Below are 18,940 nucleotides of genomic sequence, written 5' to 3' on the forward strand. Positions count from 1 at the left end.
GGCAAGAAATCTAAGCCTGAGGTCTCTGCTGCTCCTCCAATTCGGATGCCTCTCCTGAGGCTGATGTTGGCCTGACGACCCATTCAGAGGTAAGCAGTGATTCTTCCGTGGGTACCGTATTGGAGGCTGCAAGCGTTCCTGCTAGTACATCCGCGGAGGAAATGCAGATGTCCGCAAGGGACGTACAGGGGAGCTCAAACTCAGTCTCTGAAATTCCTTGCAGAATATCACAAATCCTTGTACGTGTAGAGGTTCCAAGCAGCATTATCGAATGTAGTTCTACATTGGGTCCTTCGACTAATCACCTTTTGGATGTTCCATTCCACTAAAGAAATGCAGAAAACAAAGCATGTTTTTTCTCAGGAACATTCTGCAGATTGGTAAGCCTTTTCTCAAGGGCTTAGGCAGTCTACAGGGGTCTCTTTTGGGTCTATATTACGATGTCTAAACGTCGTAATATCGAACATCTAAACATAGACCCGTATTCATTGAAACGCATTTACACTTATCGAATACTTCCAGGGCAAAGATGTAGTTGGCCAACTACACTGTGTTGCCCCTTTCTCCCCTGTAGTGCCATCTCGGAGTTGGCATATTTAGTTAGGAGGGGGTGTGGGGGCACAGCCCCCCACATGGACGGGTTTGTTTTAGGTTAGGTTAGTTATGTGGGATTACGGGGCAAGTGTTTTTTTTCAATGTAATTATTCATCGATTTGCGTAAATGCATTTCTGTGAATACAGGTCAGTGTTTAGGTGTTCGATATTACAGTTCAACGTTATAATATAGACCCGTCTCTGTCCCTTCTCATTCCTTTTCTCCAGTTTCTCCTCAAAAAGAATTAGGATTGAAGATTCCTCAGATGAAGATGATTCCTCTGGTGATGAGTCACTGGCATATTGAGAATGACGCAGTGTTGCAGCGGTAGCATTGTCGCCTCACAGCAAGAGGCTGTCCGGTTTGATTATCAGCTGGGGTGCCTTCTGTGCAGAGTCTGCATGTCCTCCCTGCGTTGGTGTGGGTTTCCTCTGGGTACTCTGGTTTCCTCCCACATTTAAAATACATGCATCTGGAGTGTTTCTCCTCGGGCCTCCACTGAAAATTGGCTTCATTCCAAGTTGGACTTTCCCAGTAAACAAATGTAAACAAATAAATGAAAATAAATATTCTGTCTATGTCTCCTCTCCACTGGGGTATGCTTTTCCAGAGGAGGATTAAAATGGTATAGAGTCTCCCAGGGAGAATATTACCTTTGGTGCGACTATTGTGAGAATGAGAGAATTTTTTTTTTTTTTTAAAGTGAGATTGCTGTCAGGTGTCTGAGGTGCAAAAAAGATATTATGACCTGTTGTAGATGTATTCCTCTTCCCCATCTGCAGTGCCTCCAGTGTTACCAGCTTTTTTGGATGCTTTCTCCTTTGCTTCTAACTGTCCAGACAGACAACCTCCTGCCCCAAAAAGGCCAGATAGATTTTAACAAAGTGCCAGAAGATTGCAAGTTTTTATTTAAGTGCCCTTCTGCAGATCCAGCTGCAGTCTCAGTGGCTGCTGGTAAACCCTCAAAGCTTTTGGCCTCAGCTTCCCTTCTCCCCTTTGATAAGGAGAGTAAAGTTATGGAAAGGTTGGAGAAAAAAGTGTATATTTCAGCCATTCTTGCCTTTAGGGCTAGAAATTACCAAACACATGACCAAATATGCTTTAGCCCTCCTTTCTCAAGCCACTTGGCTCATTTCTCCGTTTCCTGGCTCAGACATTGTCACACCTTTCTTCTAGTTTTGGTTCCTCTTCTGAAGTGACATTCCATTAAATGCAGCTATGATGCTGTTGTAGCATCTGCCAGAGCTGTCACATCTGGGTGTGTCTTGAGGAGGTACTCTTGGCTGAGGTTTCAGCCACTTCTAGACGATACCAAGCCAAAAGTAATGGACACTCCATTAGATACTAAGACCTTGTTTGGATCTGCAGCTGCAGAACTTTTTAAGTCCTTGCAAGAGAATGGTAAGGAGCTTCAGGACCTTAAACATATTTTTGTGCCCCCATTTCAAAAATTTCAACTAACCTTCTAAAACTCACTTTGTGAGGAAGCAATCCAGACCTTCTTCATCCAAGGATAAATATGCCAGAAAATCTTACATTGCAAGGACTTCTTCTACTACTACTCTTGTTCAGAAGCAGCCTGTTCCGAGCAAGCCAAGTCGTTGCGACTACCACCCTCTTTGCAGCCAGATCCCACTGTCCTTGTGTCTTTTCTTGTCTCTTTCTGCTTGAAGACTGATCACCCAAGACTCCTGGGTTCTTTTTGTCATACACAGAAGATACTTCATGGTATGGAAAACTCTTCCTTCCTACATGGGGGATTCCTCAGTCTCCAAGAGACCAGCTGGAATTTTTTCCTCAGGTGATTCTAACCTTGATTTCTCAAGAAACTACTAAAGTACATCTTTCCCGAAGAGGAAAAGGATTCTACTCAAGAATGTTCCTACTCCCCAGAATAGATGGTCCTTGGAGACCCATTCTAGATCTGTTGCATCTGAACATCTTTCTGAAGGTTCCTTCCTTTCGTATGCTCTCTTTAAACACCCTGCTGCCTGTCATTCTTCCACAGGCCTTTATGGTGTCTGTAAACGTCAAGGATGCCTACCTTCACATCTTCTTCATCCTGTTTACAAGAAGTTCTTTCGTTTTGCTATTTCTTCCTCACATTTTCAATTTTCTGCCTTTCCCTTTGGTCTGTCTGCGGCACCAAGGGTCTTCACAAAATGCATAGCTCCTGTAATTGCCTTCTGCAGACTCAGGGATATTCAAATTTTTCCATACCTGGACAACTTCGTTCTCTAGGCTCCTTTACCAGACATTCTGCTGGAGAAGCTTCATTTCACAGTTTCTCTTCTGGAAAGACTATGCTTCTCTATAAACTTCCAAAAATCCTTTCTCATTCTTTTACAAGACGATGTCTTCCTAGGATGCACAATACAGACAGACAAAATGTTGGCTTTCTTGCCTCCTCAGAAAAGTCATCTCTCTAACCACTTTCTTCTAGAGCATCATTCCGCTTCAGTCTCTGACAGCCAGGGAGTTCCTTCCCCTTCTAGGCTTCATGGCATCCACAATTCTCATGTTACCTCTAGCTAAACTTCACATAGGGAAATTCCAGTGATACCTCAGTTCATTCTGGATGCAACATGCTCATCCTCTGGATTTTGTTCCTCTCCTTCCCTGCTTGAAAAATGAACTTCACTGGTGGATTCAACAGGTTACCTTGAATCCCAGGGCTTCCTCTGCAACCCCCCTTCCATCTCCAGATTTATTCACAGATGCATCAGACATGAGATGGGGGCCAACCCTCACTTCTTGGAAGGTTCAAGACATATGGTCTCCTTTCCAATGAAGGAACACATAAGCATAAAGGGGATGAGAGCTCTCATTTTGGCCCTGCAAACTTTTCACTTTCTTTCTTCCAGGTCCTGTAAAGTGGTTCACAGATAATACCACAGTTCTTTAGTATGTCGACAAGCAGAGGGGGACTAAGTCGTATCTCCTGTACAGGTTGGCTCTCAGGGCTTGGGAGTTGACAACTTGGTATCTGCTAACTGTTCAGGCAGTTTACATTCCTTCCAGTCAGAATGTAGTAGCAGACACATTGAGCAGGTCCATGACTCAATCCCAAAAAATGGATGTTGCACAGGTATGTGTTTTTGTACATTATCCACCGGTGGGGTACTCCTCAAGAAGATCTCTGTGCTTCCCCTATGACTAGACAGTTTCCAAAGTTTTGTGCCAGAGTTCCTGATTCTGTGGCATGGAAGGTGGGCACCCTGTCCTTCATATGGAAGGAGATGTTTCTTTATGCACCCCCCCCCCCCTCGCCTTCTATAGAAATTTCTGTTAAAGATACAACGGGACCAACCAGAAATCTTGCTGGTGACTTCCTTTTGGCCAAAACAGCATTGGTGCTCCCTTCTTCTGCATTTAGTCAAGGGCAGTCATCACGTTACCTCACAAGGTGGATCTACTCACATGGACAAGGGATTACTAATATATCCACAAATGTCAACCCTTCATCTGACACTGTGGATGATAGGGTTTTGATTCCTTTCAGACACTTATTTTCTGAGGATGTGCTGCAAGTTCTGCAAGAGGCCAGAAAACCCAGTTCTAGGAAATCCTACATATCTAAATGGAGGAGGTTTTCCATCTGGCATCTTTCTCAAAACCTAGAACCATTGTCTGTGGATATTCCTGTGTTTTTTTCTTAATCTGTGTGAATTGCTGAAGACTGGATTGTCATACTCTTCAGTAAAAGCTCATCTGTCCGATCTCTGAGCCATTTATGCTTGTCTGCCTGTGGCCCCTCCTTTGGCTTCAAGGTTGAAAGTCAGGCTTTTCCTAAAAGGCGTCGTTCATATCAGACCACCAAGGAAACCATTTCCTCCTCCTTGGGATCTAAATTTTGTCTTAGAAAAACTTACGTTGCCTCCCTTTGAGCCAGCAGCTTTTTCCACTCTCCAACATTGCACTTGGAAAACAGTGCTTCTTTTAGTTATCACTTCAGGCAGAAGGGTTTCTCCCTTTACTGTTTTCCAAAAGGATAGGTTTTCTCTACATACTAATCCCTCCTTTATGCCAAGGTGGTGAATGAGTTGTCAGTTTATTAATTTGCCAATTTTCTTTCTCTATCCACATTCTTCTAGCGGGAGGATTTTACACACCTTGGATGTGCATAGATACAGATTTGTTTGGATAAAACCAAGTCTGTCAGAAAATCTGACCGCCTTTTCATTTCTTATCATCCCAGGGCTCTGGGCAAAACTGTTTCCAAGCAGGCAGTCTGCACTTGGATTTCTAAAGCTATTTCCTTTTGTTATGTGTTTCATGGAAAAACCCTAGCATCTCCAGTGGAGGCTCATTCAGTGAAGGTTGTGTCCTCTTCAGTTGCATTTGTCGAAGGTCTGGATAGTTCCTCTATCCTGGAAGCAGCTACTTTGACTTCTGTACATGCTTTCAATAAACATTACAAGTTGGATGGTATTTCTAGATCTAGAGCTGGTTTTGTGAGGGCTATTCTTCAGGGGTTTGTAGAGTGCTACTGCACCTCCTCCCATTCTGCACAAGCTTTGCTATTCTCTCTCATGTTATCAGTACTGTAACATATGAATAGAAGGACATAGCGGAGGTGTGTAAGATCTTACTATAGCCATATATGTTGTCCTTTTCTATATGTTGCAGTGTTCTATCCCTCCCTCCTTCTCCCTGTTACTTGTTTGATTTCTGGATGTGTGTTTATCTCAGTTTATTTCAGGCTGGTGTTCTTCCTGAGGCATTCAGTTCTGAGGATGGTACTTGCCGACGTCTACTTTATGGCCAACATTGAACGGGGACCCATGTGCAACGTCGCACATGCCTCACAGTAGCTTTAGATTTTTGTATACTGGCCAGACATTAGGGACAGCCTGTGGCAGACTTCCTCATGTTGTGAATACTGCAACATATAGAAGAGGAAGACATCTATGGTTGTGGTAAGATTTTGCACAACTATTGTTCATAGGTTCATAGGTTCATACTAGGCTATCTGCCCTAGGGCATTTATAAGCCTAGCCAGAATGTGTTTGGCTTTCGCCACCCATTTTAAATTTATTTTGCTATGCCCTTTTTCGAGGTTAGTATACTATGCCTCTATCTAACAGTGACACAGAAGTGATACCCGGGGTAAACCTACGATCTCCCATCCACTCATCAAGATTCCTCTTGAAGAGAGTCAATGAGAATTTCTGATTTTCTGATTTTTGTTTTCTACTTGTCTGCCCTTGAATCCTCCTCTGGCCTCCATATTTGAAATCTAAACAGTTTCTTAAAGGCATCCTTCATATTAGGCCTCTTGGGAAGCCTGTTCTACCTTTCTGCAACCTCACTTTTGTTCTTGAAAAATTGACTGTGGCTCTTTTTCATTTTGCTGCTTTAGCTTCCTTCCAGCATTGTACGTGGAAGACTGTTCTTTTGGCTCTTAGTTTGACCAAGAGAGTTTCTGATTTTCAGGCTCTTATGGCTGTTCCTCCTTTTTTTAGTTTTTCACAGGGACAGGGTGTCTCTCTCTCTCTACTAATTCTTCCTTTATGCCTTCTTATGCTTTCCAGGCATACACGGTCTGTGTTGTACTATGGCCTACCTGCACTTATTCGGTTTTGATGCCGTCTTCTAGTGCCTAAATGCAGGCGGTTATTAGCTACTGCTTGTGAGACAGAGCAGATGATAATCTACCTCAGGGTTTATCCCTAAGAAGTCTATCAAAAGACAAAAAGGGAATCGACAATTTGCTGCTGCGGTGGGTACATCATATTGTTTTCCAGTCCTTTGTATGTAATGGTCTTTAATCTTGTCTGTTCTAACACGGTATGTACATTGAACTCTCTTTTTTGGTTGTTTGTTTTTTAGGTGTTGATTTTAAAGTAAAGACTATAACAGTTGATGGAAACAAAGCTAAACTTGCAATATGGGTAAGTATGCCTGTGACTTGTTTTAAACTGATGGTGTCAAATGTTTGGCTTTTTATCTGTTTTTGTTTAATACCGTTTGGTGTAACCATGAAACATTTACATGCCAAGTAGTTTCAATACAGTTGATGTTATTCTAGTGTATGGTTTTATTTTGCATTTTGAAGGCATACTGATCTGGGAATGTTGAATATGCTGACTATAAGGGAGGAACACACTTTGAATGTGATTTTTTTCTACACCTACTCCTGTAAACATTTGACAAGAACTGAGATCCTAGTGCCATTTTATATTTTCTTGAATTGAGCTACTGTAGCTAAATGTACTTCAGAGTTGTGCATAGCACATGAAATTTTGTAGTGACAGGTTTACATTAAAGGCAGTTATGAATCTTAAGTTTTAATTGTCATTCTTATGTAAGGCAGGTATTTTGAATGGTAAACAACTTTAAGCTACTTGCATTTTTTTTTGCTCCTGATCCGTAGAACTGCAAAGCTTCCATTCCATTTTTTTTTGCCCCCAACCCCAGAGCCCTATGGTCCATTCATCCCTTTAGGAGGGAACAGTGCAATGCTGTTGTCTGCTGGTGATCAGGGATTTTCTTCTTGGCCCTGTCATTTCTCATTGCTAATACTTGCTGCATCTGAAGCTCTGGCATGCATTTGGTGTACATTGCAGTGTCTGCAGGAGATGTCTCCATGGTAGAATCCTTGAAAGCAAATACCTCTTTTGGTCCAATCTCCCCACAAGCGATTTTAGCTGGAATTGGCATTTATGCCTAGTGAACTTCAGCCCTCTGAGAGATGCATACAAGCTATCTAGCTTCACTAATTTATTTTCATGTCAGTCTTTCTTTAGCACCTGGGCCAGTAATTGCTAAATCCAGGTCATTGGATCATAGTTAGGGCTTTATCCCTCTCTGCCATGGATCTAGCTGATTATTCATAACTTTGGTACCATTTGCCATAGTAGTGTAGAAATTGACTAGTTTGCAGGATCACTATTTGGTAGAAAGCATGAAGAATGCTTAGATAAGTTTGCTTTTGATGCACTAGAGAAACCCTGCAGGAATGGAAATTTATTTAAAATATGTGGCTTATATGGAGAAATTTGATGGTAACTTTTAATAGAGTGAAAGAGAAAAAGGATAAAAATTTCTGAGAAAGTTAAACCGGATGAAAAGCAAAGGAACATAGTAGGAAAAAGTGCACAGAATTCTAGGCATGTTATCTGGGATGTACGCAGCCTAAATTTGTTTTGCAGGTAAGTATGAGACCAAGGTCATATGAAGAAAAAAGCCAGCAAGAGGAGAGTGTTGTAGTAAATAAAATACACTACAGAAGCATTTTATTAAAATGAAGAGGAAAATCATCTTTGTATTCACAGTATATATTTGGGTTATATAAGGCACTCTGTAGGGGCAGCTGTGGCTCTTCTTTTTTCCTGATCAGTTACGATCCCTACCTTAGAGGCTTGATTCTAGCAAATCTGTCTACTGCAAAAATACTCAAGAGTGTTCATCATTAGATCACTGCTGCAGTGGCTGAAGCTGTATGGGTTGTATCCTACCTAGGATAAAATAGCTGGCCAGCTTCCAGAGCTTAAAGACCTCTTCCATGTGCCTAGACCATTGGAAGCTGGAGCAGATGAGGGATAAAAACAGTCTGGGGCACCAAGCCCTTCAGGCTTTTCCTTTCACCAAAAAACGCTCCTCTTGCGATCTCTTGAGGATCGATGGTCAGTTACCTTTTCTTTATTGCTGGGCAGATAAGTTTCATTCGGGGTAAAAAAAAGCTTCCACGTTTAATTTTTGACTAAAACTACTTTTGTAAAAGAATTTTGTGAATGTTTGCTAAATTTTAGAGTTTTTATTACTATCACAAGACATTCTTGTCAGTTGAAGCAGTGTATTTTTTTTACTGAGTGCAGACTTTTGTTTTTGCAGATGTATTTTATTTTTTATTGATGACAATTTTGTAAATTGTTTTAGGGGCTGGGGCAAGTATAGTATCCTTTGTGCTTGTTGCTGTATATGTTTTATGAAAACACAACTTTTTTTATATTTATTTTTTATTGACTATTGCTAACATCTCTAGCACCTTTTCAGGCTTTCTCCATGGAACAGCTTACCAGTTCGTCATTTCTTTATTCCTGTGGATACAAGAAAAAGAAAACCTCTAGGCAGCCATTGTTAAGTTCAGCGGGCTGCTTCCTTGCCTCAACCACAGATGGGTGACCCTGCAGTGGCCATTTAAAGTTCCTCAGACTGCTCATCTTTTTCCCCTAGTTTAGCCCCTTCAGCCCTCTGGGACTGGTGGTTAGAAACCTACTGTGTGGCTGCTGGAGTATCCTATGTGGGCATGGAAGAAACATTTTTGTTGGTCTCAGAAAAAGTCTGCCTGTCTAGAATAAGATGCCTGTTTCCTGGGCTGTTTCTGACTTGAATCAGGCTGCCTTATAGACATTCCTGGTAAAAAGAAGCAGAAAGTTAACATTTTTTCGTCCCTTGTCTTTGTTACCCTAGATAGGGAAGATATATCGGGCTTTACCTTGGGCTTTTTACCTTTAAAAGAAAGAAAGAAAGAAAAAAAAATTCCTCAGTTTCTGAAGATTCCCAGTGTGATGAATAGGGAATAGAATTGGAGGAAACAAATTCAGTTATTTCTCTTCAGGCAACAGATTTTGATTCTGAGGAGAGTACTTCTGATTTTTCCATATGACAAATTTTCTTTTTCTGAAACCATCTGTGGAATGAATCCGTATTTTCAATGGGGACAAAAATGACATTCCAGTTTCTTTGAAAAAAATGTTGATTTATTACAAATGGAATTTCTCTACCTACAGCTGTTCTTCTTGCTTTTCTATCTTTGGACAATGTTTTTATTAAAGCCTCCTATATAACTGACATCCAGCTTACAGACCCTAAGAAGGCAAGAGAAGTATACAAGGATCTTCAGTTTAGAAATATTTATTTTCTACTCCCACATCTGATCTTGCATCGACTTCTTGTCAAATCCTTCTGCAGTTAAACATTTAGCAAGTGCTAATCTCTTTCTCCCTATGGCAAAGATCGGGAAGCTTTTGATAGATTTGAGTATATTCTTCTGACACTTTTATTTATTTATTTATTTATTTTATAATTCTTAGTTGTCAAGCTCACGTGTTAAAAGTTTGCTTGCTTCCTTTATCTGAGGGTAAATCTTCTCTAATGCTTTTTTTCGCTTCTGTTTCTCAAGTAACCAAACATCTGTTGACATGTTCTTTTGATTCAGTTGATTCCTCTTCCAGAGCAGCAGCTAGTGAGTTTTTTATGAGAAAATGTTTGTGTTTTTTTTTCCTCAAAGTTTGCCTGAAGATATAACAGCTGAAGTTATGAACTCTTGCCTCGATAAGGAGGTTATATTTGGACCAGCTGCTGCTGAGGTGCTGAAAATGTGATGAGAACGGAAAACCTGATTCAAGGGGTGTCTTGTAGATTTTGCAGCCTCCATCCCTAATTCAGGATCCTTTTATAAAAAAAACAAAATAAAGCGGTCTCCACAGACTTCAGACAATCAGGTATTCAAAGGCAATGGCAAGAAGGCTCTAAAAAGAAAGGGAGACTCCCAGAAACAAGGACTAACCAACAAGTCAAAATGACTGTTTACAAAATATAACCCCCTCACCCTGGCAATCCATTTAATTCTTGCCCAAAATCTGGTTCTCGTTTTTTTCTTTGACAACAAATAACTCTCAGAACCCATTTATCTGAGGTTATCAGTCAGAGGTACAGATGATGGTGCGAGTCCCCACTGCCTTTTCAATATATTCCTTCTCATTCTTCAGATCAAATGTCTTTATATTCTCTTGTCATTCAGCATCTGCAGGATCAAGGGGAAACAGTCTGCCCCACTGTGACTCTTGCAGATAAAGGTTTTATTCAAGGATGTTTCTAATACCAGAGAAAGAAGCTTTAAGGAGACAAGTCTTAAGTCTTTTCCTTCTCTTTCCTTTTGTGAAAGTTCCAAAGTACTGTTCCTTCACAACGTGTTACATATTTCCCTTTTTATTTTTTTGGTCATTCTAGATTTAATTGGTGCTTATCATATTCCAGCAACTGCAGATTTCAAGTATTTTTTAAAGATTTTGTGTCTGGATTGCACTTTCATTTCTCTGTTCAGCTGCTCCAAGGATGTTTACTAAGTATCTCTCTTCATTGATAGCCTGTTGCATACTGCACGGTATTCACATTTTTCTATTACCCCATATTAGCTTTCATATGGTGTCTCATGGATACACCTGTTCCATGTGTTACATTTTTTCTCCCACTGGAAAAAAAGTAGATTTCTCCCTGAGTTTTCCTACTTAGTCAAGGACTTTAACAAGGGTATTTCTTTTGGTTTTAGGCTTTGTGGCATCTGCGATGATTCCTCTTGTCAGATTCTACATGGGAAAGATTTGTTGGTCCCTACAATCTGTATCTTCCCAATATAAACACCCTCTGACAAATACTGGTTTTGGGATTTGTAAAATGGGAACTTCTTTGGTGGAGAGACCAGATGTCCTTCATGGATGCATCTGCAGTCATAACAAGTGGGTTGTCCGGTCGGATCCAGAGATTACTTGTCAGAAAAGTTAACAATTGTTTAACCTGTGGGAAACAAATACCTCATAAAGATTTCCACTCTTACTGTCTGCCTTGTTTAGGCCCACGAAATTTTACTTATCAGACACCATTTCTGATGATTCTGCTGATGAATCAGACATAACTGACCAGCCAGAGGCTCCCTTCTCGAAGATTCTGATGCTGAAGAATCCATTCCAGCTGCTTCCCCACCAGAAGAATTCGAGAACAGTTCCAATGGCAGCAACAGAAGACTTAGAACCTTTCTGCACCTCCCACAGCACAGGCCCTTAGCTATACCTCCTGTTCTCTGTGTGGATGATGCTTTCAATGATGTTTGAGCCCTGCCAAAAACCAGATTTTTTTACAGGGGTGCCAGATACTCACACACCTTTTACAAGGCCCCACTTGCAGACCCAGAAACTATATCCCAGGCTAAAACCCTTCCTTCTCAAGAGAGCAATGGGGTAAAAAGAGATGGGTAAAAGGTCTACTTCAGCTACTCTACTCTCAGCTCAGTTTTGCATGATTCAGTTTCACATACAATACCAAGAGTTTATGCTTGATCAGTTAACTAAAAACTAACCACTGATGAATCTCTTGATAAAATATATATTAGAGATGGTAAATAACATACACAACAGGCATAACCATTCCAAAATGTGGCTATTGGCTATGATGGACTGGCTTCATTTTAGCCAGCCATGACAGGCACAATAATAAGAAGGCATGCATGGCCCTATGGACAAGACAAGTTTGTTTGGCCTGCCCAGCAGGGAGTATGAAGAAATGGAAAGAAAAAAAAAAAAATCTGTTCAAACTGTTAAAGATTTTAACTGTGTTTCAACCCAAGGTAGCAGGAAAGGGCCTGCCCTGCCAAAATTGGTCCCTTTCCTCCACAAATTTCAAAGGGAAGGAAGGGGCAGGAATAGGGGGGCAGAAAACCAGACCAGAGGAGGTGCCTACAGGAGACAGTGGCAAGGCAGGTAACAACAGGAGACACACAGCCACTGCCACTACATCAGCACAACCACAGTGACTTACAAATAGCAGCTCCTCTAGGGCGAAAGTTAACCTTATTTTCAAACCACACTTTACCAGTCAAAAGAACCAGAAATCTACCTACCAAATCAAAAAAAAAGAGGCTCTAACGCCAGATAATGGAGTTAGCAAACATGAGAGCTGTGGAAAGAGTGCCAACAGCAGAACAAGGGATCAGAGCACTATCAATTCCAAAATGCCTGGCATCAGTAATCCCATTGCAGACTACAGGGAATTCAAATTTACCCATACCTGGATTTACAAAGGGTCATTTACTGCTACAAGGACTGGGATACACAGTCAATTTACAAAAGTCAAGGCTGATACCATCCCAAAACACAGTACAACAAATGGCATTCCTGACTACAGAAAACAAAAAGAACTTCCTCTTTACTTCTTGGCACTAACAAAACTGAACAAGTTAACAGCAAGAAAAGTTCTGCAGGCCTTGGGCTTCATGGCATCATGCATAATCTTGGTCCCATTTGCCAGACTACATATGAGGAAACTACAGTGGTACCTAAAGAATTTATGGTCCCAACACAGACACAGTCTAGAAACAGAAATCCACTAATTCCATGCTTAAAACAGGAGTTCCTATGGTGGGCTCAGGCATGCCAGTCGATGTCAACCAAGCCAGACCATCACAACAGACGCTTCAGACCTAGGATGGGGCCCACATGCTGGACAAATGGATTGTGGACACAGGATCAACTTCACCTGCACATCAATCTAAAAGAAATGCTGGCAGTAAAACTGGCAATCCAAAAGTTCAAACCATTTCTCAAAGAGGGCCAGTTGATGATAAGGACAGACAACACCACAGTCATGTGGTACATCAACAAACAGGGAGGCACTCATTCATACCCCTATGCAGAATGACCTTGAGCTGTGGACCCTGGCACTCAGCTACAACATTCAGTTACAGGCAATATTTGTACCGGAAAAGACAATACTCTAGCAGACATATTAAGCAGAACCAAAGCTGCACCGGACATCTTCAAGACCATCTCAAAGAAATGGGGAATGCCACAGATAGACCTATTCGCATCACCTCTCAATCACCAAAAGCTCAAAAAAATTCACAAGGACATTCACCCACCTAGCATGGAGGGGGACTCGCTCTCCTTCAACTGGAAAGGCCTAACAGCATATGCATTCCCACCTCTTCCTTTGATACACAAGGTACTACTAAAATCAAGGAGGAAGAACCAAGGATAAATATCCTGATAGCTCCAAACTGGCCAAGACAACACTGGTACCCACTACTGAAGAGCATGTCTCGAACAATATGTTGATGCCTTTGATGTTAACTCAGAACAACTACAGCATCATACATCCAAACCTAAAACGCTGCAACTGACTGCATGGAACATCACATAGCAGCAGCTAATCCAGAACTTTCCCAAAGAGTTAAAGACATTATTCTTGAAGCACGCAGACCTTCAACAAGAAGGAACTATGCTGGAAAATGGAAAAGGTTTGTCATTTGAACTTCTTCATTCAGGCCTGTCCTACTCCTCCATCAAGATACATGCATCAGCTATTTCAGCAGAATACAGCTTTGATCCACCTGTTTTCTTTGCTCAGGCAGTTCCTCTGAGGAATCAAGAATGTAAAACCTCCAAGGAAACCACCATTACCAGCTTGGGATTTAAACTTTGTGCTAGAAAAGCTGACACTATCACCCTTTGAACCAGCAGCAACAGCAGACCTACAACACCTGTCATGGAAAACTGCTTTCCTACTGGCAATTACTTCAGCAAGGAGGGTTTCAGAACTACAGGCCTTAATGGCAGTGCAACCCTTCCTAATCTTCCACCAAGATAGAGTGTCCATGAGGACTAATCCTACATTTATGCCCAAGGTGGTATCCAGAGTGTCTTTAAACCAGGCAATCCACCTACCTACCTTCTTTCAACCCACAAAACAGAGGGTGGATGTACATAGACAGCTACGCTACTACTTGGACAGGACAAAAAATAGCAGAAAGACTGACCAACTTTTTGTAGCCTATGCAACAGGAAGGGAAGGAAAAGCTATTTCCAAACAGACAATCTCCAAATGGATAGGAAATTGCATACGATACTGTTACTCCTTCCATGGAAAACCAATTCCACAGAACATAAGACCTCATTCTACAAGGGCAACAGCCACTACCACAGCCTTCTGGCAACCAAAGACATTATTGAGGCGGCTACTTGGACCTCCGTGCATACATTTGCCAAGCATTATAATTTGCCTCTATATTCCAGATCCCGAGCAGGGTTTGCCACTGCTGTACTGCAAGGGATCCTAAACACACCATAATCTAGTTTTATCCTCCTCCCCTAGTTGTCTATGGTATTCTACCCAGTTGTTATGACTGCAGATGCATCCATGAAGGACATAGTACAGTTTTGTACCTACCATAAATGTAGATGTCCGAACTGGATAGCATCTGCAGTCAGCCTCCTTCCCTCTGTGGTACTCCTAGGGTGTTTACCCTCCTAATAGCTAGCTGTTGGGGAGTCTTTTATGGTGTATTTGTTTGTATATATGTACATATATGCTTATTGTTGTGTTTACCTCTATCTATTTGGAAACATTGGCATCTATCCAAATTTTAGCCTGCAAGAGGGCTACTGGCATCTGGGGCAAACTGAGGAAAGCTGATGCTTTGACTGCAGGGCTGCCTGACGACAGGACAACCCACTTGTTATGACTGCAGATGCTATCCAGTTCGGACATCTACATTTATGGTAGGTACAAAACTGTACTTTTTAGCTGAATCCAGGTCTTTCATTCTCCCTTCCATGTCCACTACAGTCTGTGGCAACAGATGCCTCTGAATTTGCTTGGGGTGGGGTCGGGGGTGGTTGTGTTTATGGCAGAGTAAAAGTGCATGGTCATTGGAGCAAAAAAAAAAAAACAGACCAAAACACTCAAACTTCAAAGAGATATTGACAGTGGTAAAGTGGTAAATGCATTCAGCTCTATAACATGTGGTCCCCAGGATCTCTTTAAGTGGTCACAAACATCACCACAGTGATGTGGCACATAAATGGGGGGGGGGGGGTTAGAAACTCCAGATCCTACCCCTGTTCAGATTAGCCATGGTAGCCTGGGATATAATAGTTCAGCACAATCTCCCACTACAGGCATCGTACATTCTATCAGAGCAAAACTCTGTGGCAGACACTTTGAGCAGAACCAGGGCAGACCCTCACAAATGGAAATTGAACCAGTAGTCTTTCAGGATTTGATCATCTGTGAGGAGCACTCTAGATAGATCTCTTCAATTCCATTCCCAACAAACAACTGGCAGATTTCTGCTCCAGTACTCCTTGTAAGCAGGCGTGGAAGACAGATGCATTCATTCTTATTTCCTAGGATGGGAATGTTGCTGTATGCAATTCCATTGATATCCAGTCTCGTACTGAATAATCAGAGGACTCTAGAGGTTATCACAGTGACTCACTTCTGGCCCAGGCAACAGTGGACATTGATTAGTCACACTGCCACTTTAGCCTTTGGGCTATCGGCGTTGTGAGCTGCCTGGGATACAACTGGCCAGCTTGTAAAATTTCTGTCTCCCTTCCGCACCTTCACTCTGACTGCTGACTTGGCCAGTCCTGTGAAGGGAAATCTACTATAGTCAGACTGAAACTTTTTTTTTTTTTTTTTTTGAAGAAGACACTCTGAGGCTTTACAGGAGCAGCAGCTGACTTTCAGATTTGTTTCTGACAAGTAAGTCCCCAGTGGGAATCCTTCCACACAGATGTATTGCCCTTTTGAAATAAAAAAATATTTTTTAAGTAGGGCTTTAAGTGATGCTTCCCCTTTAAGAAACCTTGTATTATTTCAAATATCAGAAGTTTCCTGTCTGGCATCACTATTTGTAGCTGCAAGTTATTTGGAGATTGTGAAAAAATGTACTGCATATATAAATTTGAGTTGTTTAAAGTTTATAGTCATCATAGGATCATAGGAGTTTACTAGGCTATCAACCAAGAGGTCATTTCAAGCCTAGCCATTTCATCCCAATGTAATACCATAGATACCGTAGTCAATACCCAGGCCCCATCCACTCATCCAGGTTCCTTTTAAACAGTGTCACAGAGGTGCTCTGCTTCACATGAACTGGCAGCCTATTCCAAAGATGCAGCAGTCGCTGGGAGACAAATCTAAGCCTCCAGCACATCCTATTCAAGTCACAGGCCATATTTAGGTCCCTGGCATGGGTAGTTTTAGTCCCATTTGGTTTAAGGATGTGCAGCAAATTCATTAGATTTGGGTTGGAGATTGCTCTGTAAGTCAGGCATTAAGTCTCCCCTAAGAAGTCTATACAATACAGAGTATAGTGACAGGGGCATCAATCAATTTGTGTAAAGTATGTCCTGGAATCCATTGATCTTCTTAGTTAGAATCCTCTACAGGACACACAGCCAAACCAATTATTAAAACAAAAAACAAGAAAATCCTAGTCAAGCTAAAGTTTTCACTATGTGATGTTTCAGTCTTCTTATGATGTCATCAGCACAGCATAAGTGGACTATTTTTGCTAGCCTTTAGAAATGCATGGTTGTTGTAGCCAGCTGATGTTCATAACCATTGAGGTGTCTACGAAATATCCCATCCAACAACTAAATAAAAAAAGTAAACAGGACACAAAACCAAACCAGTTAGTAAAAAAAACTACAAAAAACCCTAGCCAAGCTACAGGTTTCATGGTTTGATTCCTTAAAACCTCTTGTAAAAAGGGATATGTGCAAATGACTCCTTTAGGACATCAGGTGTTTCATCTAAAAGGCAGTTCTGAATGCCCATGACTTTTTTTCTTTTTAAGTCTGCTAATGGGCAAATTCAGGCCAATCAAGCCAAACCCCACTAGCTGAGTTAGAACAGGCAAATGCTTGCAGTCGGCCAATGTGGATTTTGAACACCTGACTTTGTGATGGTAGAAGTTACATGATACTGGAAAGAATGAATGCGCCACAGTGCTCTAATGCTTTGTGCAATCCAAATGGTTGCCGAATCTGCTGCCTGTGTCTACCACAACTACGAAAAGACTTCTTCACAAACTAAAAGAACTACTTTAGTAGCTGACAGCTATCCTGTAGAGGACATTAAAATAGCTGCTGATGCACTAGCCTATCCAGTATCCATGCTAATAAACAGTTCCATTCAAGACCCTTACATCCCAGTTGTATGGGGAGTGGGGAAACAAACTCACATAAGCAGGGCAATTCTACAGAATTATCAGATAACAAAGCCAATTGCCATACTTCCCCACCAAGGTCCTTGAAAAGTGCATTCACCCGTAATTACTGGAATATCTACAAAACAGTAATTAACTCCCCCCAACTAGCATGGCTTCTGTCCAGGACACAGTACAGAAACAGCATTACTGTAATTTCTTTACACCACAGATAATAGGAATGAAGGAAAGCTTCTTCCTGTACTCTTCCTGAACCCTCTGAAGCATTTCACATGGTCTCCCATCCTAAATTCCTGCACAGACTGACTTAATTGAGCATTTGTACATGCGCCAACTCATGGTTTAATAGCTACCTTAGCAACAGAAGCCAATGTCTTACATGGAAAAAAATAGGTACTCTACTTTCCTACCTATTGAAATAGCTGCTCCACAGGTACCCACTTTAGGACCCTTACCATTTAATATATTTTTAAATGATCTGTTCACAAGCTTAAATAAACAATACAACACCAGTTCAAAAATGGAGACAATTCAACTCTCATTGCTCTGCTCCACACTATCAGAACTACAACCAGTTACCAAAGAATCTTTCCTCAGCATAGATATGGTTACAGCAATCTCAGCTGCTACTTGGTGCAAAAAAAGACTTTCCTACTTTTATTCACTTCCAAGTACAGCTCTGGTGACAAAACTACTTTCAATATCTCCTCCTCAAACAATACTACTATACAAGTTGCTCTGTATGGAAAATTATTAGAAGTTGTAATAGATGATATTCGGAAATATGATGTCTATTTCCAACAATCCATTAAAAAAATCATGAAAAATGATGTCTTCTTTACAGAAGCAAACCCCATCAAACTGAGCATGCCGTCATAACCACTGCATTCTATCTCTTAGCTTCCCTCATGTATATTTTCCCCACCTTCACCAACCTACAGACCTTATACCTGTCAAAACTGAACAATGCTACAATAAAACAGCCAAGTTTGCAGCTATTTTACCCAGTTAAACCTATCATTTATTACACTCAAACAATTTAACTAGGTCAAGTTCCCTGCCTTAGCCTTAATCAACTAAAAATAGCTCATACTTCAGCATCCACATAAATATCCACCTCTTACTTTTCCTCAGTGGCATAGATCACCAAGAAATCTTTGCTCAAAAACTCAGTACCTTGTCTCCGTGTTTAAAGCTCATAACCCCTTCGGGGAATACCTGTACTTTAGTCACATCTCTAAATTTTGGCATAACCTCCCTCTCTCACCAAAACAGATTATACAACCACCGGGCTTTAACGTTACTTACCTCATACTACAAAAACAGTTCTCTCTGTCACTGCCACACCCTCCTGGTTGGTTTGTCCTGGAGAACTACACTGCTCTTTACCTTCAGCCTTTATAACAACACTTTTGTATATCCTCTGTTACTTTTATTTATAATTTCTCAAATACCAATTTAGCATCTCTCTCTACCTTTTCAGTATTCGTATTCATAAGAATATAAAACTTCTTTTACACAATTTAATACTATTAAATCTTCCTTCTATGACTGTACACTACTGCCATGAATTTGATTTATTTAGCGTACTACTAACACAATTTTTAAAT

The 18,940-nt window shown here is 41.1% G+C and overlaps 1 protein-coding gene across 1 annotated transcript in view; it reads left to right on the forward strand.

Moving 5' to 3' along the window:
• RAB18 (RAB18, member RAS oncogene family) overlaps positions 1-18,940 on the forward strand; it is a 409,674-nt gene that overhangs the window by 166,494 nt on the left and 224,240 nt on the right. The window contains exon 3 of the mRNA XM_044064540.1: positions 6,428-6,489. Coding sequence (XP_043920475.1) covers positions 6,428-6,489 — 62 coding nt within the window. The remainder of the gene's footprint in view (positions 1-6,427; positions 6,490-18,940) is intronic.

Source organism: Protopterus annectens, chromosome 3.part0 (assembly GCF_019279795.1).
Source record: "Protopterus annectens isolate FY-2018-M chromosome 3.part0, PAN1.0, whole genome shotgun sequence".
Taxonomy (NCBI): Eukaryota; Metazoa; Chordata; order Ceratodontiformes; family Protopteridae; genus Protopterus; species Protopterus annectens.